Source organism: Lagopus muta, chromosome 11 (assembly GCF_023343835.1).
Source record: "Lagopus muta isolate bLagMut1 chromosome 11, bLagMut1 primary, whole genome shotgun sequence".
Taxonomy (NCBI): domain Eukaryota; kingdom Metazoa; phylum Chordata; class Aves; order Galliformes; family Phasianidae; genus Lagopus; species Lagopus muta.
In genome coordinates this window covers 2,637,869-2,662,954 of record NC_064443.1, presented here as the reverse complement: position 1 = coordinate 2,662,954, position 25,086 = coordinate 2,637,869, and the positions used below count along the sequence as shown (strand labels likewise).

Sequence of the window (25,086 nt, the reverse complement as noted above, 5' to 3'; positions counted from 1 at the left end):
GCCAAGTGCGGCTTACTGCGTGCCGGCACCGCGGGACGAGCCCAGCAAGCACGGCCACAACGGGAGGGACAGCAGGGAAGGGCTCTCCCAGCGCACAGGTTGGCCATCAGCACCACCTCCATCCCTTTTCAGTGTCATCCCTCCTTCTGTAACTACCTGAGCGGGAGCACCTGGCTGCTAACAAGTAATTACTGCTACCATCAATTAGCATCTTATTCCCAAGGCAAAAGCCGCTTGACTCAGCATTTCAGACCCAAAAATCCAGGCCACGTAGCCTGGCAGCATCGATCTGTGCCCTTGTGCCCCTGCAGCCTGGGTCTTTGCACCATGACAACCCAACCTCGCCAACGTCCACCTCAATTCTCTGCTCCCCACCCACTTCACACCCCTTCCCAAAGCAGCTCAGCTCCCTGTGCCAGCAAGCGCCTTCTGCATTTTCCGTGCTAAAAATCTTCTCGAGTCTCAAGAACGTGTTTCTAAGTTAAAAGATTTAAACTATTTTCCAATCAAGTGAGAGTATTTCCAAACGAGACGGGTTCCAAGTTCTGGGTGCTGCGTGGGCTGTGTGAAGGGGCTGCTAAAAACGGGTACACAGCTGTCTAAAAGTTTGAAACCGGTGCTTTTGGGGAATATATATAGCCAGCCCTCCCCACTCAACATATTTCCTTCCAGTTCATTAGATTAAAAACACAACAACAACAAAAAACAAACAACCAAACAGCCTCAGTCAGATATTGAGTTAATTTTGATGCTCTTGGCTCATCAAGAAGCCCCAGGACACATCCCAGGGCTGCGGACGAGCATCCTTCTCCCCTGGGAAGGGTCCATTTGATGACACTGCTGCAGTAACACGCACATCCAGCAGTGCAAACAGCTGCTGCAGAAATAACATCTGCATGGCACGGGGAGGCAGGGCGGCCCGGGGACAGCCGCATGTCCCAGCTCTCGTGGGACAGCCGAACTCTCATGATGGAGCTGGGAGCAGAAAAGCCATCTGCCAGCATGGCCAAGGGTGGTGGAGGTGGATGCAAGAAGGTTTGCGTCTATATGCAGTGGGAGAAACCAAACATGCAGCCCGGTGCTGTGCGTGGCTCTGGACAGCAGCAGGGCAGCACCATGGGCTCAGCACCTTTCGGAACAGCCAGAAAAACACAGTGCCACAAAAGAGTAAGAAAATTATGAGGAATGAGAGCAAGGCTGAGATGCTGAAAGCACTTTTTTCCTCTCTTTTCACTAAGCCCTACTACGTCCTCCTTTTTTTTTTTTTTTATCTTGGAGAAAGAGCTAAATTAACTCCCAGCTCAGTTCCGAGAGACTGAATCCAAAAGGATGAAGAATTAAGGAGATTTTCTGTTCACAATAAAACACAGCCAACGGCATTAAATCAGAAGAGGGCCTGGTCTGTTTTTCAAAGATTAGCAATGGCTGTCCCACGGAAGACAAGTTTGTATTTTCCTCTTTTCCTCTACCCTGATGTTTCTGGAGCTGCATGGGTCATCTGCAGACCAGCCTCTGTGAAGGCCCTGTGAAACAGAAAGCCCCCAGAGCACTGGGGATTGCCATGTAGATGCACAGCGCTCATTCCTGGGGAAGTTTTCCTGGTGCTGGTGGCTGGAGCTGGCACTGCATGGCCATGGAGGAGGAGCACGGGGAGCTGAGCACAGCCAGCAGGAGCAGGGGAGCTCACAATAGGAGGATAGGAGGAGAACCACTGCCTTCAATAGACAAAGGCTGAAGAGAGGGAAAAAAAAAAGCCAAAATATGATCCCTGATATGCAGGTAGAAGATAGCCCATGAAGTCCTCTGGGATACAGGCAGAGCAGAGTGCCACAGGCATGAGATGAAGGATGATCCTGTATACGAGGCTAACAGCTGCTGGAGAGGCAGAAATGTATCATGCTGACTGCTCTGGGCAGGGGGGATGCAGAGGTGCTCCAAAGCTCTCTCGTTGAGTGAGCTAAATGCAAAGTACCCTGCTCTGAATCACAGTCTTTGGGGCTGGAAAAGGCTTTCAGGATCAGCAAGTGCAACCATCTGCCTGATCTACCTGACCTACAAGCCCTGCCACCAAACCACATCCCTTAGTGCCACCACGCTCACACATCCCTTCAATACCCACAAGGGATCAGGACTGCACCAATGCCCTCAGCCGCTGCCAATGCTTGGCCATCCTCCGTGTGATGAAATTCTCCCTAATATCCCATCTAAACCTCCCCTGGTGCATCTTGAGACCACCTTCTGCCACCCTTTGCTGCCCCATGCTGGAGCTCACTGCAGACCAGCCCACGATGAGCACTGTGAGCCATGCAGAAGTGAGGATGAGCTACCGCCCCATTGATGCCAGTGCTGCCAGAGCTGCTCTCATCTCCTCAGCAAGTCTTGAGCTACAAGTTGAGACACTGAAACCCAGCACAGAGGGGGGAATTTATCCCATCCCCATTAACAGAGCGGTAATATATTGTTCATTTCTGTTCAAATCGATCTGAGCGCGCATTGTAATTTACTCTGCAAAGTAGCACTCCTTAACCAGATTTATCAGCCTGCCAGGCAGCCTTATCTTTAACAGCCCACATTATCAGGATGTATTTCTCAGCCAAGGTTAACAGTAGCGGGAGGATCTCCACACACTGTCTGCATACCAATAATTGTGCAAGAATGCCCAGGCATTGGGCACCATGGAGCCCTGCTCACAGCTCCCATCAGGGCATGGGCACAGCATTGGTGGGATATGTTTTCATGGCCACACTGCTGCTGCACACATATGTCACCATGCATAAGTGTGATGAAGAAACCACACCTCTCTGAACCCGGATGGGGGAGATTTCAAGTCTGCAGCCAAATAATGCCTGCAAATAGAAACCTAGCAAAACTGCAGAAAAGAAATACAGTATTCTAATCTTTTTTTTTTTTTTTTTCCCCACTAGACAGGAGGATAAAAATCCTTAAAAAAAAAAAAAAAAGAGAGAGAGAGAAATCTTATTTAATCAAAACCTTGGTTTTTCGCAGGCACTCGTGGTGACTAAAACACCCAGCCACCCATCGAGCAATTTTCTGTCCCTGATAAAAGCTGATTCCAGCTGTTTGATTGCCCTCCTCTGAGCTGCGCAGGGCCCCACATATGCCAGGCAGCAGCCATTCACTTGCAAACCAGACAAAAACCTGCATCCTGCCTTGCAGACCCCAAGCTTTGCAGACCCTTTCTTTGGGTTTGAGCCTCTTTCATGACCACGATGACCACGAGCACCTTCGAAGCACGCTGGGGAACTGTCTGTTCCGTTGCCCAGAAGCTGAGGACATCACAAGCCAAATACAAGGTCAGGTTGCCAGGGCTCCATCCAAGCCTCGAATGCTCCCAGGGATGGGGCACCCACCACCTCTCCAGACAACCTGTCCCAGCTCCTCAGTGTCCTTTGAATAAGACACTTCTCCCTCACATCCCGCACACATCTCCTCTCTTTTGGTTTAAAGCTGTTCCCCCTTGTCCTCTCACTATGATACCACACAAAAAGTCAGTTCTCCTCCTGCTTATACGCTCACTTCAAGCACTGCAAGGCCACCATGAAGTCTCCCCAGAGCCTTCTCTTCTCCAAGCTAAACAATCCCAGTTCCCTCAACCTTTCTCCAGCACCTGCCTTCCTTTCTTTACCTTTATCTTCTATTTCTACACCCTTACTTGGCCCCTGCCAGCATTTTCACCCTGAAATACACCTATTCCTTGATGACTGTGAGCTTTAATTTCTGTCTGATCCCATTAAATGGCCATTTTTTCAAAAAAGCCTCTGCCCTGCTCCAAGCTTCAAGCTCACCAATCCCAATTCCAGCAGTGCAAGTATTTTAATGAAAGGAACTACATTTATGGAACAAATCAAGTGATAAGCTTGAAACATTAACTCTCATAATCTTCCATACTTGTGTACAGGTCAATAATCTCTCACACCAAAAGGCTCAGAAGCATTCTAGAAACGCAGATTGCTACAGCAAAGATGCATGAGCCATTTCACTCCCCACATTACGCACATCAGCACCTCTCTGTACTTGAGCCTTGCATGCTGGAAGACCCCATGGCCATGGGGGGCACACGTGGGATCCCACAAAATACCTACAGAAGGTGTCTGCAACTTGGGGGGTCCAACATATTCGTCATCATCTTCAGAACAACCTTATGTAAAGAACTTGCTTTAATTTAACTTATTAAAAAACAGGTTATTCCTTCTCATACCTAGAAATCAAGCCAGGAGCTCAACTGAAGCATCCTCTGATGCCATCAGAAGTGTTTGGGAACCCTCATTACCCCTGCTCTCCTGCACACTGCAGTGTTGATGGGCACGAAGAAGCCCAGCTGACGGCAGATGCCCAAAGCCAGGGCTGTTAGTTCAGCCAAGATGAGAGAAAATGACCAGATACAGCAAAACAAAGCCAAGAAACCAAACCAGAATGAAATGGTGCTATCCACACAAAATGGTTGTTAGCACTTTTTTAACCACGTGGCCATTTTTGCTCAGTTTAACATGCTGGAACCTCTTCCTTCCTCACGTGCTCCATGCAGACAGGGCCACATGCAGGAGCTCGGCTCCCTGCAGCCACAGGAGATCTGAGCTGAGCAAACCCTTGAGGCGAGGCACCCAATGTGCTTTGGTGCTCCAGAAACCTGCTGCTCCGTGCCGGGCACGTGCCTCCGCCTCCAGCCTGCAGCAAGCCCACGTGCCTTCAAGCACTGCTGCCTGGCTCTGCATCGCTCGCCTCTTCCTGACGCGCTATTTGCTCCCAGCAAACAGATGACTGCTGGTCACGCTTCACAGTTTCCAGCGAGTTGGGAAATTACATAAAGATGGGAATTTCACACCACTTGCGGGTGCCGAGCCCTGCCGTGCGGCGCAGTGCTGCCTGCTCACCCAGCTCCACCGTGTGCCATGGCCACAGCCCTGCTCCCATCCCTGCGCCCCAGTGGCACACGCCGTCCCCTAATCAGGTCTGCAGTGAGAACGTTTGTTCCAAGCCATTGCAATCCAGTGCTCTTCTGCTTCAGCAGCACTGGGAATCAGGTGCTCTGTGCCCCACGTGTACCCTTAAAAACATTGCAGTGCAAGAAAAAAAAGAAAACAACCAAGCAAGCAAACTCCAAACCACCACAAAAGCCACAGAGCAACGCAGCTGCATAAGACCGGGCTGGGGGAAGGAGAAGCAGCAGGGAGGGAGCTGACGCTGCTCTCTCCCTTGGCTGCATTTGTGTCTCCCTCCATCAGGATACCCGCAGCCCTGGGGGCAGCAGCTGGCCCCACACCATGGCATAAGTGGCCAAGGGAGAGGTCCTGGTGCTGTGCCCCTGCGCTGAGCTGCCTGCAGCCCCATGGGCCGCGTGGGGTTCCTGAGCACGGCACAGCGCGTCCATGGCACGGCCTTATTTTAGTAGGCAGAGCAGATGGCGGTGGGAAGAGAGTGGTGCAGAGCAAGAGTGGGGAGGATGCTTTTGCAGTGAGATCTCAGCTCGGCTGGGGGGGTTCATCGCGTTTTCATGGCACTGCCAGGGGGAGCGCTGAAGGCTGGGGTGGGAACTCCAGGCACGGAGAGCAAAGATGTGGGAGAAGCATGCCCCAGTTTCCAAATACCGCATCGCAGGAACAGCTGCCGTTGGCTCAGCACAGCCTCGTGGCGAGGCACAAACAGAGAGACCCAAAGAATCCTCGCCAAGCGGAGGCAGAGCTCTGGGAAGGCTCCCAGCCCCGGCCAGGAGATGCCCTGGCTCTGCTGGGCTCCCCCCCTTGGGCCAACTCCAAGGCTGCCCCCCATCCCCTGCAGCCACTGGGGTGCTCAGATCCTACTGGGATGGCACAGAGGAGAGGGAATGCAGTGCTTATCGCAGCCGCACGGCGCCAGTGGGAAACAGCAGCAGCTGCTCCCTTAAAGCTGCTTCTGTTCCAAGCACATGGAAAACTGTTTAAGTTGCAAAGTGTCATCGGGGGCTTTTGGAAGCAAGTTCTTAATTAGCTGAAACTATTTGCTTTTGTGGGTGAATCGCTTCCAGAAGCACCTAAGAGCTTTTAGCAGCAGGAGCACCCTCAGGAGCGAATGGCACCGCTGTGCTCTGCCCCCACAGCCAGCTCCCCCTGGACACACACGTTCTGAGACTGCATTTGGAAAGGAGTCTGCTGTTCCCTCCTGCTGCTCAGGAGGCTCCCTGAAGTTTCTGGAGCACTCATGCATGCTTTGCCAGGGGAGCAGCAGCTGCTGGGTGCACTGCACACTGCCAACCCACCCCATCCCACTCCCACACTCACCGGGGCTTTGCTTGCAGCACGTGCCCCCTCTGGGAATTTTAAGCAAGAGATGGGGAGATTTCAGGGATTCTCAGCCTGAGTGCCTCCTGTAGCTCGGCACTTGCACAGGATGAGTGCCTGCATTTTGCAAGGGTTGCATCAGAAACTGTGCTCATTGCCCATCCTGCCTGCATCTCGGTTCAACACCACGGTTACCAACTCTTGGCAAAGCAGGAAGGAAGGAGTACTTGTGGATGTTCTTTTCCAACACTGCCAGCATGGCCAAAGGCCACGCAAGGGAAGGCAGCCTGCCCACGGCACTGCTCTCTGCAAGCTGCTGCCTCATGGCACGTCCCTCGTCCAGCTCCTGGTGCCTGCCCAGGGCTGCCTGCAGCAGTGTTGGCAACACTAATAATACACATTCCATACCCTATGCGTTGACATGCTGTAGCACACGTGTTTTGCTCTGGGGACACTGGGCTGGGAGCTCGAGAATCCTTCCAGGCTGCTCACAAGCAGAGAAACTCAATAAAGATCATCCATGAAAAAATGCAATTGCTGTGGGATCAAGTGCAAGCATCTACGTGGATGCCTCCGCTCCTAACTGCAATCCTTTCTGTTAACAGACATGCCTCCCTGCCAGCCCCTCCTAGGCTTCTGATTACTTCCTTTCAACCTCATGTACAAAATGAGACTTTATGACTCTGAACAAAGCAAAACCCGAACCCTGCCAGTGCCAGGTCCCTGGATGCAGGTGTGCCAGGGCCTGGCAGAAGGAAAAGGGGCCACGAGCGCCTGCAGGGCTCCAATATCTGCAAAGGGCTGGCACACAGCTTGCTGCACACCTGAGGGCTTCCTTTGAGAGAGCAGAAAAGCAGCACGGATAAATCACAAAGCAGTTTCCAGCATTCAGGGCTTTGCCAGCCAGCACCTGCACCCGGTCCCTGCCAGGGCTTCCTACCTCCAGGAATCAAAGGGGAAATGCTTCCCTTTCAACTCAGTGGCAAATGGCAACATAAAGACATTTAATTAAATGTTTCCAGCCAGCTCCTGACCCGCACATCTGACAAATTACCCATGAGGCAGCCTTCAGCTCTCCCAGATTCAGGAGCGTTTGGGATAAGAGCGATTCCTATGAGGAGAGGAGAGAAGGCAGGCAGGGCAGCAGCCCTCTGGCAGCCCACATGGGCAGCTGGCACAGCAGCAGAGCACTGCAGCCTTGGCAGGAATGCACGTCCCTGCTACGAGCTCACAGAGGAGGAGGAAGCCAGCACTGGTGCACCCCAGGCCATCCAGCACAGGCTTCTTCCAGCTCTGGGTCCCAGTGAAGCCCAACACGTGCACATCCCAAGCAGCAATCCCATCATCAATCACTGGTCCCTTCCCTCCCCATCCTTTGATTCCAGGGGTCTCTGCAGGATATGGCTGCACAGAGCTGCTGGGCTCGTGAGGAGAAACAGGGCTGGCTGGGAGGTGGATGGGCACCGAGAGAGAAAGCGCAGGATCTGCTGCCACGGCTGGAAAACCGCAACTTCTCTGCAGTCCCCAACCCGAGCAGAAGCACAGGGCTACAAAGCCAATTAAACGCTCGATTAAGTGTCCCAACGTGTTCCCACACAAAGCAACAACGTGGCACGTCAAAAAAAATTAAAAGAAAAAAAAAAAAAAAAAAAAGATAAAGAAATGAGGAAGTGCCAGGTTGTGTAATGGCCTGAGAGCACATCAGGATAATCTGTGCCTGCTCCCAGGGGATGGCAGCAGGAACAGCCAAATCCCCACACCACCTCAGCATCAATCGCCGCCTCCCACTGCCTGCTGAGCTCTGCCTGGGGTGGGGTGAAAGGGAGATGATGGATCCCTGGGGCACAGCCTGCTGGGGGGCTCTGAGCACTGATGGAGCTATGGGTGACACTGCAGGGTGTGGGACCAGATGGCCCTTAGGGGTCCCTTCCAACTCAGACACTATGATTCTGTTACACGGAATGCTGCTGACCCATGGGAGCATCAACGCTCCAAGCCTGGCCCTACACTTTCATGCTTCCACTCAAAGCAAACCCCATGCAGGGTGCTACTGCGCCGTGGCACAGAGCTGGGTGACAACACAGGGCAGCAGGGCACACCTCCTGGGATGCAGCACAGGGCAGGTGGCAACACCACGAGAAACAACAGAGCTACAGATTCAAGAAAGGCACAGGCTGAGATGGTTTTCTAAGCAGCCACAAGCTGGCAGTGGGTCCAACAAGGAGCTCAGCATCTGCACTGGTCCTGGAAGCCCCAAAGCACAGCCAGCAGAAGATGGGTCTACAGGAGGGCTCCCCAGGAGTGGTTCTGCAGGAGAAGCAGTAGCAAGGTGCATTTTGTGACCCCACTCTTCATTCAACTGGATGTAACTCAGACCCAGCCCCATGCTTTCCCATAGGGTTTGGGCAGCAGGCTCCAGGCACTCGGGTTAATCACAGCACATTAAGCGGCAGAGAAAACTCCTGAGTCACGACAAGCTGTTAATTACCCATCTGTAAAGGGATTTGCAGGCTCAGATGGGCAAAGCCGACTTCCATGGTGCGCTGTGGAGGTGGCTCTCTCATTGTGACTCCAGCTCAGATGCTGTCCTACAGCAAGCTCCCAGCCCCACAGTAACATCCGGGAGGACAAAATTTGGATGTGGTGCTTGGAGCCTAAATGCAAACTCCTGTTGGATCTGGGTGCTGTGCAGTGGGGACACGAGTCCATGGGAGGAACCCCCACAACACCTACTGGGGGTCACAGCCTGGTGCTCAGGGAGCAGCCTTCAGCAAAACCTGCTGCAGCTCCTGTTTCAGGCTGCTTAATTAGGCAAAGGGGCATCGTGCCATGCTCCTTTAGTAACACAACATGCACAGCTCGTTTGTTCCTTAATACAAAACCACTGGAGTCAATTGGGGTCAGCTGGGTGACCAGGAACGCGCCGCACGGCACGGGGCCACTGCGCTCCAAGGAAGCCCTTGCCAGATCACTCAGGATGGCAATGGCCTCACAGCCTGCCTGCCTGCCATGGAAACCTGCTCCTACCTGCACAGCACTGGGCTGGGGGAGCTAGGGAGCTCCTCAACACGCCGGATCCGACGTGGTGGGAAGAGCACCAGGAGCTGCTGGCAGGAGCTGTGCTCCTGGAGGAGGTGTGACGAGGTGGGAAGCGGCTCCAGGCACCTGCAGTTCTGACAGTTCCCACAGATAACTTATTTAAAGCTGGTAAGGCGAGCAGGCGAGAGAACCGCAGGTCAGACACGCATTCAGGCTCCTTCCAGCTGGTGGCCAATGGCAGCACAGGACAACACAGCCCACACCTCCTGCAGTGCCACACTGACACCGACCTGAGGGTATAACTCCCCATCCCCTCCTGGCCACGGGCAGAAGCTCTCCGTGATGCAGATGCAGAGGAGAGCCAGCCCTGCTGGAGCAGCCTGCAGCTCACAGGTGGGATGGATGCTCGGGGAAAGGAGCCTGCCCTGCTCCCTTCTCACCTGGGAACACCTGGAAAGGCAGGGTGCCATTCCCTCAGCACCTCCGCAGGGATGACCTACGTAGAGCAAACACTTGCCCACAGTGACAAAGCAAACACTGCCCCAGGTGTTTTTTTTTGCCAACCCTTGAATGCTTACATGGATCTTCCAGAAAAATACAACGGCATGCAGCCCATCTTCAGCACCGTGACTCAAAGCCTTGACTGCCTGCAGTGATGAGGGAACGGCATTTATGGGAGATGCGTTCATTTAGCGCCACTTTGCTGCAAAACTCCACCCTTCCTCCAACAGACAGAACGTGTGGCCCGTGCCCTCTCCTCCTCCCCGTGCCCACATTTGGAAGCTGGGGATGACAGCCGTGCCCAGGCTTCAGCAGTGCAGACAGACTGCCCGTCCTGCCCTCAGCCGGGGCTCCTCTCCGCTGCTGTCACGCAGCTCCCAAAGGCAATTTGCAAGGTCCTAATTCATAAAGCAATTAATGGGTCAAGTCTCGCTACTTCAAAGAGGGAGCTCTGGATGAATTTCCAAGCTTGGGACAAGCTCCTGTGAGCTGCAGGCGAAACACTTAGAGGATCAGACCACAGAGCTATTTCCTGAGAAGATCAAGCGAACCTGAAGCCCGGCTGTATTAAAAGATCTTGAAGTTTTCTTTCTCTTTTTTTATTTTCTTTTCTTTTTCTAGAGGAATTTTGCTACAGCTCCAATCCCAGCACCCAAAATGACACCACTTTCACACAGCTCTCTTATAAAACAGGCATTTGGCATTGGGAAAATGGTGCTTTTCCCCGCAGCCCCATGGCACAAGCCTGTCTGGGACTCGACTTTTTGGAACAAAATCGGTTGGAATGACAAGTGGAGGACTTTGCTCACAAGGAGCACGGCTGCCCAGCAATCTCAGTAGCACAAATGGGTGCCGTTGCTGGCATGATGGCATGCAGCAGCCTTAACCGGCAGCTCCGGGAAGAGAATAAAAGTGCTGCGTGTAATTGAAACTGCAGGGAGGAGTTAGGGACATAAAATGTAATTACCCGCAGTGGAACAGAGCCAAGATTAGCAAGCCTACTTCTGATCACTGAAAGTTCCCCTTAACTTTTTGCTGTGCTGATGGTATCGGCTTTCTGCCTCAGCGCTTCCAGAAGCAGCCCTGGGCTCCCACTCAGTGAGTCCATAAAGAGTGAGGTGAGGGTCTGATGTTCAGCCACGGGTCTGCAGGGTTCCCTGTCACCAAAGCAGGAGGAAGAGGTAGGACAGTACACAGAGCCCTGACAACAGCAAGCCCCTCTATGGCCGTGCGTGGCAAGGAGGGGTGAGGGTGCTTTGGGAGACGCTCCGTGATTCAGAGACCTCCTGAACCAGGGCTGATAGGTCTGTTGGACCTCAACCCTGACTCGCATCCACACAGCCCCATCTACACCTCCACGTCCATCCTCTCAGCCCTCTCCCTCGTATTGCAGACACAATGGAGAATGGAGGGCAGCATGCTCCAGTGGGCCAACACATGCCCTCAGCTTCCAAACCGTGTTCAGCCCCAACCTGCTTCCCCTGCGCCCTCGCTACTGAGCAGCAGGACACGGCCAAGGAGTGTGCCTGGAGCACCAGGAGGTGACTCGTCGGAGACTCTGGCACAGCACAACACGACCTACTTGTATTTCCTTGCCCCATCCGCTGACTCCTCGATCACCTTCCAGGAGAGGCAGGTAATTTCTTATGGCCTTGAAGGGGCTGCCCCCAGATGACCACCCCTTGCTCCTTGTGTGAGATCACTTTAACATCTGTTCTTTATGAAACGCTCGCTGCAGACAAGCAAAGCCTTACCAGGCAGCCCAGTCCCTTCCACCCTCACAAACCAAACCAGCCCACGTTCAGCAATGAAAGCACGCGGCCCCTTACCTCCACCAGGTGAGGCGCGGGGTTGAAGCCACACATGTTGCACACCTGCTGCCGGCAGCTCGTGCAGGCGTTGTAGTTGGGGGGCTCACCGGAGCCCACATTGATCTCGGCCTTGCAGAGGGGACACAACACCCTGGCTTTCGGCACTTCCTTTGGCTTGACGCCCGGCTCCGTTTTGCTCGGCTTGGCGGCCGGCACGGCCCCGACCCGACCCTGCGCCCCGGCGGCTTTGGGGCCGGCTTCCTTGCTGGCGTCGCTGAAGACGATTTTTGGAGGCACTTTGCCAGAAGTCTGTGCACTGGGAGCGGGGGCCTCCGGCTGGACGGACATGAGCGTGCTGGCCTGGGTCAGCAGGGAAGCCCCGAAGCCGAAGAGCTTCCCTGTGAGCCCCTCCTGCTGTTGCTCCGCAGCCCCCGCGCCGGGGGCCGGGGCTGTGGGTTTGGGGTCTCCCACGGCCTTTTTCTGCTCGGAGGAAGAAGGCTTTGCTTGTTGGTGCTGCGGGGAAGCCCACGCCGCCTCGGGAGGAGCGGCAGCTTTCGGCTGGCCGTGCTGCTCCCGCTGCGGCACGGCGCTCTGTGCTTTGGGGGGCTCGGATGGGGGGATGGCGGCGGTGCCAGGGCGGGCGCCGGGCTGGGTGGGCGCCGGGGTCTTCTCCTGGCCTGCCGGCAGCTTGGCCGGGGAGTGGGATGGAGATGGAGACGGGGAGTGCAGCTGCTGCTGGCTCTTGGAGCGCGGGGCGGTGGTCATGTCCATTCCCAGCGCCCGCTGCATCTGGCAGTTCAGGCACAGCCATTCCTTCACCTGCGGGATGAGAGGAGGGTAGGGATGGTGAGCAACCAAGCGGGCAGCGCGAGGCCAGCAGCAACACACACGTACCACCGGGTTCACGGCTAACAAGTGCAGTAAGCAAAGTCCTCTGTGGCTGTATGAACAAATCATCAACCTCCCCCCACAAAAAAAAAAACCCAACCCACATTTCAGCACTGTGTTTTTCACAAAAGTATTTTGCAATCACAGGGAACAGACCCCATCTGTCACAGGTACAACATGCCTGTGCTGAAGCAGGCTTTAATTAGCATGGTTTTGCTTCCAAGGCTTCTGCCATGCAGCTCTTGCTAGAGATGAGGCTCTCATACCCCTCCCAGCGCTCGTCTGGTGGAAGACGGCCCTGCATAATGATGCAGAACAGGAGGAGAAGGCATGGCAGCCCAACTTACCTCCTGCTCTGGCCTCACTAATCCCATGGAGCCTCCTCACAAACCCTCGCCCCGAAAGGCAGAATGGGGACCAGAATGAAGTCCCATCCAGGAGAGCACAGGGCCTGCAGAAGGTCAGGGATGCTGAGGATGGGGGGAACAGCTTCTCTCCTCACCGGGCAGGCACAAGGCCAGCCTGGGAGCAAGAGGTTAATTCTCACTCTTGCAACGATGAACAAGAGGATGCAAATGAAAAATATAGTGCTCCCTGGCTAAGTGGTGATAAATGAAAGGCTTTCCCCCCTTGAGAGACATTCCCGGTAACATGCCAATGTCTGAATTAAGTTAATTAAAGAGGCTGTATTAAAGTTGCGAGCCTTCTGAAACGAGGAATCCCCAGGATGCTCAGCAGCTGTGCAAGTATTAACGTATAGCACAGTCTGCAGGGTAACCATGCCTGCAGATCCATGCCTCCAAGACAAGCAGGTATGGTGCCAAACAGAGCAAAAGTGCTCCCCAGCTCTCTGCCCCACACATGGCCCTGGGTCTCCAGCACAGCTCACTCCATTGCCCTACAGACCCAGCTGCATGTCAGCACCGAGCTCCTCTTGCTCTCTGCTGTGCTCACTGCTTGCCCCAAACCTCTTCTCTTCTGCTCCCCATCCCTCCTCTGGACCCTCAGCACAACGGGACCCCATGCAGACAGTGCTGCCCAAACCACTGTCCTACACAACCAGCTGCACCACGCTGGGTTGCTGCAGCGACTGCTATTTACTAGGTTTTGTCATTTCTCACTGTCTTGCTATCACCAATCTGAGCCACGAACCAAAGATGTGCAGAATTCCTCTTTTTTTTTTTTTCTTTTTTTTTTTTCCCCTTCTCATCCCTTGGAGTTTCTTCCTGCAATGCTATTTCAAAAGAGCAGCTCCCCAAATCCCATCAGCTTTGCCTGCCATCTCCATCAGCTCTGATTAAGGGAGAACCAATCCCTTCTATTCAGGTTCTCTCTCTCTCTCCACAAAGTTCCCAGTATCTAAGAAATGCAAATCTTGCCTCTCTGTGTAATCTTCTTATCCACACTTTAAGACCCTGGGGCGAGGTAGAAATTGGGGAAAGAGATCTTCACAGCACAGAACTGCTCCCCAGCAATTGGAGGTGCCTTCTGGCTACTGCTGGCCATGCAAGCCAAGCGTGGCTCATGGACAAGCCACCAGGACAGCCCTAGGGGGCTGATGGACCCCTTGGCTGCCTTGCCTCCCCCTGTGTGGGCAGACTGACTGCGGCGAGGAGGAGAAATGGGGGAGCAATGGAGATGAGAATAGAAAGAAGTTATCTTACCAATTCTACATCCATACCGGGTAACCAGCAAGAGGAAATCTGAGTGGGGGAATCATGAAAACCACAAAGGGAATCGGGGTGCAAAGGATGGTTCTGAAACCAAACCAGTGCTCCGATGGGGAGCGAGCCAGGCTGCTTAAAAGGGAACATGACTGCTGGGCAAAATGAAGGGCACCACTGGAGGTGGCAAATCAACAGCGTTCAGAGCTCAGCATCACCGGGACCGACTGATGGATGGGGATGGGAAGCTGTGAAGTGCATGAATTGCAGCACAACACTGGAACTGCACAAAAGTCTCTTGGGGTCCTTTTATCGAGCACAGCGGGGACAAAGGCTGTCCAAGGAAGGACACAGGTTCATTAATGGATGGAGCGAGTAAAGCTGCTAATGAGACAGATAGGGCATAAGTGCGCTAATTACTGCTGGTGAACGTTTGGAAGGAAGCAGGATAATGCTCATAACAAGGATGAAGCATTTCCAGCTTATTAGCAACTGAGACGAACATCCAACAACATCTACCAGCACCAAGGATATTTAAATTTGGCAGATCTGAATAATTTTGCATCCTAGAGATCTCTGAGAGCTAAGAAGGCTGCTGCGTGCCGATGTTCATCTTCAAGCATACAGAGGAAATCTTAGAGGTCTGGAGGAGTTGTCTGCTTGGATACCCAAGGCACGAGGGTATGACCTGACAGGACAGCCAGCCAGACATCCATCCAGGAGAGAAAGATGACACTGGAGTCACGCAGCAGAGAACTGAAGGGCAAGCAGATATGATATGCCAGTCAGTGTGGTTTTGAGGAAAATAGGTCAAGGCAAGCAAACTTGATTTTATTCCCCATTAAAGAGTGTAGAATCGGTATTAGCAATGAATGGAAGTGATGCCCAAAAGGTGTTTTAACCAAGCAAGGTCTGGTATGCTGACAAAAAAAAAAAAAGAATATCCTATAGAATGTGACTACAAGGTATGGCTATAACAGATTTCAGAGCAGATCTGGAGGACAACAGGGGCTTACCACTGCTTGGGTACCCCTCCACTAAGCTGCCCATCACCACGGTAACATCACCTACAACAGCGCCTGGTAGAGGGATAAATAGGGATGCAGATGGGTCCTGCATGAAGCGCGATGCTGGTGAGCATGGAGACAGCTCAGTTCCACCTCCAGCAGTGAAGGAGCCCTTCCAGAACCACAACCAGTGCCATGCCGACATTTTGAAACGATGAGTACAACTCCACAGAGGATATGGGCCGGATCTGTGACAGGGATTCTAGGAGAAAATGTCTGTAATGGGAGAATTAAAGAGGTCGATCTTTTTGCTTTATCAAAGAGGAGATGAAGAAGTGACTTGATTATGGCATTGAGCAGAAACAATGTCAGGTACTAAGAGGTTCTTAATTAGGCAGAAAAGAGCATGAAAAGAACGAACGACTGGAAATGGAAGCCAAATATATTAAGCATCATTTTTAACAGCAGATGTTTCTAACCATTAAAGCAAATTATACACATGCTGCTGGGCTCGGTACAAAGCTCAGGGAGGCAAAACTTACACAGCCTTTCATCTGGGGAGGATTTAGTGCCCAAATCCATCCTAGCTGTGAACATTGGAGCCATCCAACCCTCACCGGCATTTGGTAGGAACGTAAGCATGGTGTGCATCCATCTGCCTGCCCCACATGCACATGGGGCAGGGATACGTAGCACACGCTGGCTGTGCCACAGCTGATGGAGACACCGTGCTTAGCACTGGCTGATGTCCAGCTGCCATCCACCAGCACCCCAGGTCCTTTTCAGCAGAGCTGCTCCATCCTCACTTTTTCCCACCTTGTATCAGTAGCTGGTGTTGCCACAACCCAGGTGCAGACATTGCACTTGGATGTGCTGAACCTCATGAGGTTCTCCCGGGCTCACAGCTCGGCCTGCCCGGGTCTCTGGACGGCGTCCTGCCCCTTGGGCACATCAACCACTGTACAAACAGCTTGGTGTCATCCGCAGTGAGCAGGCTGTTTTGTTCTCTACAGGTAAGACAATACAGCTCCGAAAGCATCGTCCGCGCAGGGCGCAGACTTTGCAGCACACAGGAGGAGCCTCAAAGTGAACTGCAAGCAGAAGGACTTCTCAAGTAAATGCCCAAGACTGTCTTCAAGCCAAAATTTAGGATTATCACAGAGAATAATTCTGTCTTCACTGCAAGCTGTCTATTTGAAGGTCACACAGAACACTGTCCTACTGCACAAGCAGCAGAGGACAGGAGAGCATTAGATGATCCTATTTGTGACTTAGGAGACCTGAGAGCGCAGCCCTGTGCCACAGGAACCCTGAGGTCTGCTGGGAGCACAGCTCATCCAACCCACTGCAAATGATTATTTCAGGCTGGGAAGAGCAGTTCCCCAGTCATCCCCAGTGGGGTTTGTTCATTCCCATCTGAGGTCAGCCTCTTACACCATGGGGTGCACAGCCAGCTGGAAAGCACAACGTGCTCATGGGAAACAAGAGAAGAAAAGGAATGGGGGTTAACTCCAAGTTGCCTCAAGCACTTGTTTAATAGTCTGCACAGTCATGAAAAACCACATTTGGAGCCAGCAAGCAGCCAGCCTCCAGCAGAACGCCCTCAGCTGCAGGCCTTGCAGGAGCCCCAGAGCCCCATCTCCTGCAGCCAGCCCAGAGGGGCACAGCTCCCTCAATGCTCTCCCTGGGCAGCAACACCCCCAAGGCAGTGCAAACAAAATGAAGGCTGGAATTTGGAATTGCAGGTGCTGAGCTCATTGCTCTGGAAGCTCAGTGCAGCGTGCCATGCATGGGATGAAGAGCAGTGCCACCGCTGGGTGCTGTCCCAGAGGAACGCTGCAGCATCCTGGCCTCCTCCTGGTGCTGCAGAGCTGCCAGGAACCTGCCTCAAGTGTCCTCACATGCCTCCAACTCATCAGCTCTGCTTGCAGCTGAAGAGCCACAGTCTAAAGAAATCAGCTTGTCAGCAAAACAGTCCATCTCTCTGTTACGCCCGAGTTTTGCCCGTTTCTCCTACAGCAGCACAGGGACAGCCTATAGCACAGGGCGCACAGCCCGCTTGCAAAAGGCTTGTAAATCATTCCCTGGGGGGTTGCAGCATGCTGCTGCGCCACTGAGGGCTTGATCTGGGGGGGAGCACACACAACAGCTCTCTCCCTCTGCAGCACAACGAGCAGCCCTGGGGCCAGCAGGCGAGTGCAAGGCGCCAGCACCACACGGATGTGCACAGGGAGAGGCGTGGGTTGGAGCTTGCTGGTCACATTCCAATGCATGCTCACACAGGGATGCAGCACTCTGGAGGGGCCTTGCAATTAGCAGCATTTGGGCATTTAATTGACAAGGGATGTGTCTCCGATGTGCTTTGGAAAAAGGCCGCCCTGTGCGTATCCTTTTCTTCAAAGACAACAAAACAAAGCAAACCCAATCCTCGGCACTGCTGCCCAGGAGGGGAAGCCACAGAAGCCACCAAGCCACAAGCAGCCATCCTGCCAGTGCCTGCCAGGAAACAGCCAGCCTGTGCTGGTGAGAGGGAGGAACAAACCCCCAGACTCATCTCCTCTGCTGCAAACAACAGATGGGAGCCCACATTCATCCAGAGAGCCAAGCTGGGGAATAAGACGGTGCCATTTCATCCTATTAGTCATTTATTAATTAATTTTCCCCTAAATAAGCCTCCTTCTCTGGTAAGCACCCCCCAAACTAAGCTAATGCTTCAGAACTGTCAGAAATCACAAGTGGTTGTCATCTCTGCTGTAAACAGAAGAGGAAAGGGTGGCAGAGTGGATGTAACATGCTCCTGCTAGGAAATCACTGCTCACCTATGAGCACAACTGCAAAAGCCCTTCCATCCTGGGGATGGCTGCCCCTCTCTGCACCAGGAGCCATGAATGCCCCACTTCCAGCCATTCCCTGGTAGCACTGCGTGAACTTGGGCACTCAGCCACTTCCCAGTCCCGCCTGGGAGCACAGCACAACCTCAGGGCTGTCACGCAGGACGCAGTGAGGCCACCGTGCCACCGCCAGCCCTCCTCACCCACAGCACCCACCCTGGGCAAACGCTCCCAAACCCACCAGCAAGCAGTGCTGGGACTGACCTCGATCCGCCGTGCCGCACCAGGCGGCGCTCCCCCGGCGAGCTCCCCATCGCTGCCGCCCGCTCACTGAGCACCAGCCCTGCTCTCCTGCCCACAGCAGGGATAAAGGCTGGGAGGAGAGGAAGGAGACCTCTGGCCGTGCTCTGCCCCTGCTTGCATGCCGCTGCCACTCCACCCTGGGTGCAGGGCCCCTCGCTGTGCAACGCTGCCCGGCTCCACGCGCCCGCAGTGCTGCTGCCCCAGGCGAAGGGACAAGTCCTTCCGCTTCATTAGGGAATGTTTCTTGTGCGATTTGCTGCCTCACTAGCTCCTGTTTAGACAGCCTTTGTTCCCCGTCCGCGGGAGCACACGAAAGGTTTGGACGTAGGGATGTGCTCGGAGGCTGCTTTCCTCTGCGCGCGGTCGGGGGGAATGGCAGAAAGCTCACCCTGGGCTTTAGCCTCGTGAGATGGCAGCATGGACGTGCTTTAAGTGCAGCCCCGAGCCCTGAGGCTGCAGAACCTCAGTGCAAGGTCACAGGAAGCGTAATGGACGGCTCTGCCTGGTCTGGCTGCCATTACAGCTCCCTGCAGCAAGGCGGCTCGCAGTTGGACGCCTGCGGGTCCCCATCACTTGGGCTTCTGCACAACCAAAGGAGCGGTCCAGAGGAGCCTGGGGACATGGGGGCTCATGTTGGTGCTCAGGCAGGGCATAAATAGCCCAAAGCATCCTTAGAGAGACACCGCTCTGGGGCCTCCCATCCTCTCCATATGGAAGTGGCCAAGCTGTGCCCTCTTGCCCCAGTGCAATATGCACCTCTGAGTGAACCAGCTGGAATGAGCATCTGCCCCTGTTCACAGCAGGGGAGTTGGACTAGATGACCATTAAGGGTCCCTTCCAACTCAAATGATCCTATGACTCCATGATTCTATGAATCAGTATGTAACAAATGCACTTACAGCATTTAAGGCCTGAAGATAGGCAAGACACTGTACGATCTCTTTACATACATAAACAGATTTAATTACACAATTATTCCAGATAAACACGATAAGTTCCCTGCCATGAATAATTCACAATCCAGCTAGCCACACCATCAGCAAAACACAAATCTACAGCCATAGGAAAGAAAAAGCAAGAGATGTGATGGTCCTGCAATACCCCAAAACTGATAGGGTTTCTGCAGTAACACTTCCCCCCATGCCTGGAAGCAAGCTTTGGTCAACAAGCACATAAGAAAAGAGCTCTGCAGGGCAGGAAGCCTTCAAACTTGTGTGGTCTGCCTTGGGCAACCAAGAAACTTCAGAAGAGGAACAGCAGGAACCTGAGCAATAGTGGCCAGATGTGTGTGTGTGTGTGCAGTGGTTGGAGATGGGGGGACGAGTGGTAAAAAGAGGGAAAACAAGAGTTAATGATGTGAGAACCTTAAGCACCCTCACTGTGACGTACTAACTGTCTTCCTACACTGAGTTCCTCACAGTAGCGAATGATTCTGGGTGAAAAGGTCTACTCTAGAACTGGTAATCACAAAGCCAACCAAACAACCAACCCAATCAACCAAAACCAAGCCAACCAACATAAAAATTCAACCAACACCAACTCAACCAACTAAAACACTCCACTAACCAACAAAAACCAACCCAACCAACAAACACCAACTTGAACAACCAACCTAAAGCAAAACCCAAACCAGCCTCTTGTTCTCTAGCAACGGCCAAAAGAGCAGCAGCACGTGCTACCCATGGTTGGGCTGATCTTGTCAGAAACCACTCACGTGGCCTGTGCCCTTATTTGGATCCCTGTGCTGCTTAATGGATGCAAATACCGAACAATTAGAAAGCCACAGAGTAGGACTGGTGAATTCCCCTCCTGCTCCTGTTGGATACCTGGGCTGCACAGTTCTCCCCAGAACTTTCACCAAGCGACCACGATGCAGCTACAGGGCTGCAGAGCAGCACGATGGGGCACAGAAGGCTGGAGGAGCCACCTTGGTGCTGCAGGAGCACCGCTGGGGAGAGAAGGTGCCAGGACTCACCACGCTCAAAGAGTAGAGCTGTAGAGCCCCATGAGGTGGGACTAGAATGAGATGGGCATTCAAAAGAAAGCATCCCACACGCTCCATAGGATTCTCCATCACGAGGTGGGAGGCACAGGGCAGGTTTCCCCATCCAAGGGGCCCAGCCCTGCCTGCTCTCTGCAGCACCCTGCTTCTCCCAGGAGATGCTGCTGGCTTTGGGTTGTATTGACACCGGGCTCGGCTCCAGCAAACCCTATGCTGAAGGCTGCAGGGCTTCACCCTCGTGTCCTGCAGCAGCAGAGGGCTCTGCAGGAGGTGCCTGCTCCCCCGACAGATGGCTGTCTAATTCTGTCCTTACACCTCCCAGCCGCTGTGGATTTACTGGGTGGGCACCGCAAGGGGGAATAGCAGGGCTTTAGCTTAACTGTCCTCATGGTTAGAGAGCAGTCCCAAAATATTAACCTAATTCTTCCTTGTAGCTTAAGCCCACTTCTTGCTGTTCCTTTCTCCAGAGACAAGAATGTGTGATATTCCATAAGAACAGCCTGAGAGCAGATTCCTGCCCAAGGCACCTGTCTGGATGAGCCATCCCTACACCAATGCTGTGAAGCACCTCTCCAAACTGGTTGAGTAAATCAGCATTTTTTTGCTTGCTGTAGGGATCTACAGACTCCAGAAAGCTGCACAGGATGCCTTCTGATGAAGAGTTTGTTGTCCTCTTCCAGCATCACACAAAGAGAACAAGTTATCCAGTTCTGCTCGTTTCCATATCAGAGATTTGCCTTTGGGAGATGCACGAAGAACCCATCAGCCCCATCTGAAACCCCAGTGGAGCTTACAGCACAAGCTGGCTACATTCTGCTCAAAGGATGGGTGGAGTTCTTGATTGCAAAACCAAAAACTGCTACAGAAGAATAAAAATACTACTCAGTGAAAAGAAGAAGAAAAATACCCTAGGGCAATATTTCCTGCCTTTCTGGTTCCTTAGCTTTTTGCCTACTGCTTCAGGTGGGTGCCTGGGTGCCCCGTCCTTTAGTTCAGAAAGAGGGTGCCCTGCAGGAGGCATGCAGGAGCTTTAGCATGGGGTTGGATGAGGCGATTGCCACAGGTCCCTCCCAACCCCTATGGTTCTGTGATTCCCACTCCAGCCCCACACAGCCCCCAGCTCTGAGCTCTGCCACCCCAGCCAAAAAGCACAGAGCTGGTGGATGCCTCACGCAAGCTGGGGACCGCATCCATCCAGACTAAACGCAAAATAAAGAAGAGCAAACTGCATCATTCAAACTGATTTCACCTCCCCTTTGATTTACTACAAGCTCCAAATGCCGATTAGGAACCGCTTCTGGAGAGAAACCATAAATCTTGCCCCAGCTCCAAGCAGAGGCCGCTCAGGCGTGACCACCAGCCACAGGGGCCCTGACCGACGGCACATCTGTCAGATGAGGGAGCAACAGCAAGCATTGCGCCCTGCATCTTGCACAGCTCTCCAGTTCTGGGTGCTGCACAGCCAAAGCTCCAGCCAAACAGCAGCAGATCTGCGAGCAGCCAGACCCAAGCTGCAAGGCAGGGCTGGATCAGCAAGAGGGAAGCGGCAGGATCCCTGCACCAAGGCAAAAAGCATTTTGCATCCAAATAAACACTGCCTTCCTATTAGCTTTTGTCTGCCCACACGCTTGTCTGTTTGGGCACTACTCCACACAGCCCCTGCCTGGCACTCTGCAGGGGTAGGAAAGCAGTGGTGGAGGATATGGACAATGGGTAGGGAGTGCAGGGGGCACATCACAGTGATGTTGCTAAGGCTGGGCACAGTCCCCAGGGGGCATCTCCTCAATGCAATCCCATCCTGGGACCTCTCACTGCAGACCTGCCTCCAGCCAGAGCTCAGCACCCAGAAATACTTACAGGAAACAGAACTTCTGAAGTGCTGTGGTTTTATAATCCCTAACCCACTGTGGCAGTAACCATCATCTGCTGCCAGCAAGCAGCAGCACCCCAGCAGCCGCTCAGAAGACAGATGGCAGCAGCAGCGTGCTGGTTTGGTAACATTTTTCAAAGCACTCTCCAATCTGAAAGCCACAATCATTTCATCTGGAAAATTAATACGGCAGGTCAGAACATAAGGTAGAGTTTGGAAGAATGAGTTATGGCGCACAAGCTGGCTGCGTGGTTGCGTGCCGAGCTCAACCAAGCACATTCAGTCTTCTCAAGGCTTGAGAGGCTGCTCAATAGGGAGGGCACAAGGACAAGCCTCTCCCAGCAAGAAGCGTGATGGTTTCTGAGGAATCCAGAAATTCAGGTAATTCAACTTTCTCTCAGATGCTGAGAGAGGCTGGTGCCACAGACCACTGGCTTTCAATGAGTCCTTCCCACCATACCTGGATGTGACCCGCTGGGCACCACGCTCTGCTTAACATGGTTGCGTTGGGAAAGTGCAGCAGGCAAGTGCTGGAGATGGGATGGAGCAACACAGGATGGCAGCAAGGGCAGAAACACTTCACAGTGTGTAAGGGAGCGCAGCAGGGACCAAGCAGAACAACATGTGGACAGAGCCAAGGCTGGGCTGGGTTTGGAGCTGTGCTCCTGAGGAGCTGCAGCCACCTCTCCTCCTGCAGCAGCTCAGCACCTGCAGCTCCCTGCCTGCCTACACCTTCATGCATTGCAGTACTTTGCCAGACAAAAATATCAAACCATCCTCCTTGAGGTTCCCACCCTGTAGCCCCAAGCTTGGCCACATCCCCACACCAAACCCCAGCACATCCAGCCCCGTGCATCCTTAAACATGCATGCCTATACATTTGCATGCTTCGTGGGGGACTTGTGCTGAGCCCACACTTCTTGCAAAGTCCAGCTACATGCAGTGACAAGCTCTTTTGCTCTTCGGGGACAGGGCTTCAAATAGGTGCTTGCTTGCAGCAATTAAATGGGAAGAGCGCTGCCACCAACCCTGATAGCAGGCCGTGCTGTGACTGATGCAAACACCGTCTGCAGCGCTCTGATAAGGATATTGGATGATTCACAATAATCTACACTGCGCTGAACGCAGGAGCCCGAGAGTTTGTGCTTCTGTTTCCAGTAACAGGAATACGGTGCGTCGTGCTCATCAGAAGGGCATGGGGCACCAAAGCTTTTCTCTCTTGTCAGACTGGTGTGCACTGTCCTGCTCTTCTGCAGGTCTCCTCCTTCCAAGCAGGCTTCCAGCCACCCTTGGCAGTGAGCATCTGGCCCCATGGCTCAGAACTGCATGCAGGGAGGGTGCCTGAGCTGTTGGGAGGGAGCAGACGGGCAGTGGGACGGCCAGGAAGGTGCTTGGGGTGTCATGGGCAAAGCCAGCAGGGCACTGCGGTCCCCACACTGGTCTCCAGCTGCTGCAGGGCTGCACTGCACCGTCCCTTAACCCATCTCAGCAAACCTGCCATCCCACAGACTGGGCAGCAGCACTGCTTGTTCCCATCCCATTAGGATCACATTTCCCTCTCCAAATTCCCCTATTGAGCCATTCTGACAATGTTGCATTGATTGCTCTTGGAGAAGAAAGCCAAACCAAGAGCACGGTGTGTTTACAACACCAGCAGAAAAATCCCACCCTTCGGCTGTCCCCAGTCAAAAGGTTTACCATCTAGATAAAGCAGCATTTCCATCAGAGCTAAAATAACCACTTCTCGTAGCCCAGTTAGCACCGCATCCCTGCATGCCAGTCTTCAAACAGGGGCAGCCAGGTTGTGGGGCTGAAGCAGGAGCTGTGAGGAACACCTCAGCAGGTTCACTCACTGCCACACTGCTTGCAGGCACAGGGCTGCTCATTCCATGCACTGGGACGTCCCAGGGAGAGAACTGGAAGCAAATAAGAAACACACAGGGAGCCACCAACCCTGCCCCAGCTGCTCCAGAGAACACAACCACGACAGTCCATCGCCCAGCCAGGGTTCTCCTTTGGAAGCCCAGTGATGGAGGAAAGCGTATCTGTGGCCTTTTTGAAGTGAATGAAGTGACGTATCAGGTAGGAGCTGGAGAACACCCAGTCCTGCAGGCAGCACTCAGTCACACCGGGCAGGGACAAGGCAAGCAAACGCCAAGCAGAAAGCAGGCTGCCTCTCAGCCCCTGCAGCACCACAGCCTGGATACAGGGGTTTGCCAGCTCTCTCCTCTGGTCCCCATCAGTGCATCACCTGCCTTCCCACAGCCCACTCAGCAACACCAGCACCATCCACCAGCAGCCACCACCCTGCCCATCGCATGGTGACATTTCCTTCGAGTGGATTTCTCATTATTGGAATCGTTTGCGCAGAGAGGAGCGAAAGGCAGCACATGGGGAGGAACAGCCGGAATTACTCATCAGCTTTTTTTGTTGCTGTTGGCTCTGACTTGGGCGGCCGTCCATCCATCCTCCGTGCAGACAACCTGTGCATGGCTGCAGGAGCCCCTGCTCTGTCTGCAGCAGTGGCTGCAGAGGCAAGCAAGTCATTTATATTTAGAAAGCCTGGGCAAGCGCTGCTCTCCAGCTTCCTATTAGCTGCTCTGTTCAGTGCTAATCACCCCCATTAGAAAAAGAGCATAAATAAACAGAAGTCCAGCTGGGAGATAAGAGGAACATCCTTGGGCTCAGCATTGCAGATAGGAGACAAAACAAGGGCTTGGTGTGGAGATAAGGGGATGGAGAGGTGAGGGGCATGCATGACCTGTTGGAGCAGGGGGACAGGCTTACAATCCCCATCGATATTCTCACGTCATGAGTTGTTCAGTGCAATCACACTGTCTCACAGAATGGCCTGGGTTGCAAAGGAGCACAGTGCTCATCCAGTTCCAACCCCCT

The 25,086-nt window shown here is 53.5% G+C and overlaps 1 protein-coding gene across 1 annotated transcript in view; it reads right to left on the bottom strand.

The window, feature by feature from the left end:
• Nucleotides 1-25,086, bottom strand: part of BSN (bassoon presynaptic cytomatrix protein) — a 55,631-nt gene that overhangs the window by 18,109 nt on the left and 12,436 nt on the right. The window contains exon 3 of the mRNA XM_048957839.1: nucleotides 11,645-12,445. Within this exon, the coding sequence (XP_048813796.1) occupies nucleotides 11,645-12,445 (801 nt within the window). The remainder of the gene's footprint in view (nucleotides 1-11,644; nucleotides 12,446-25,086) is intronic.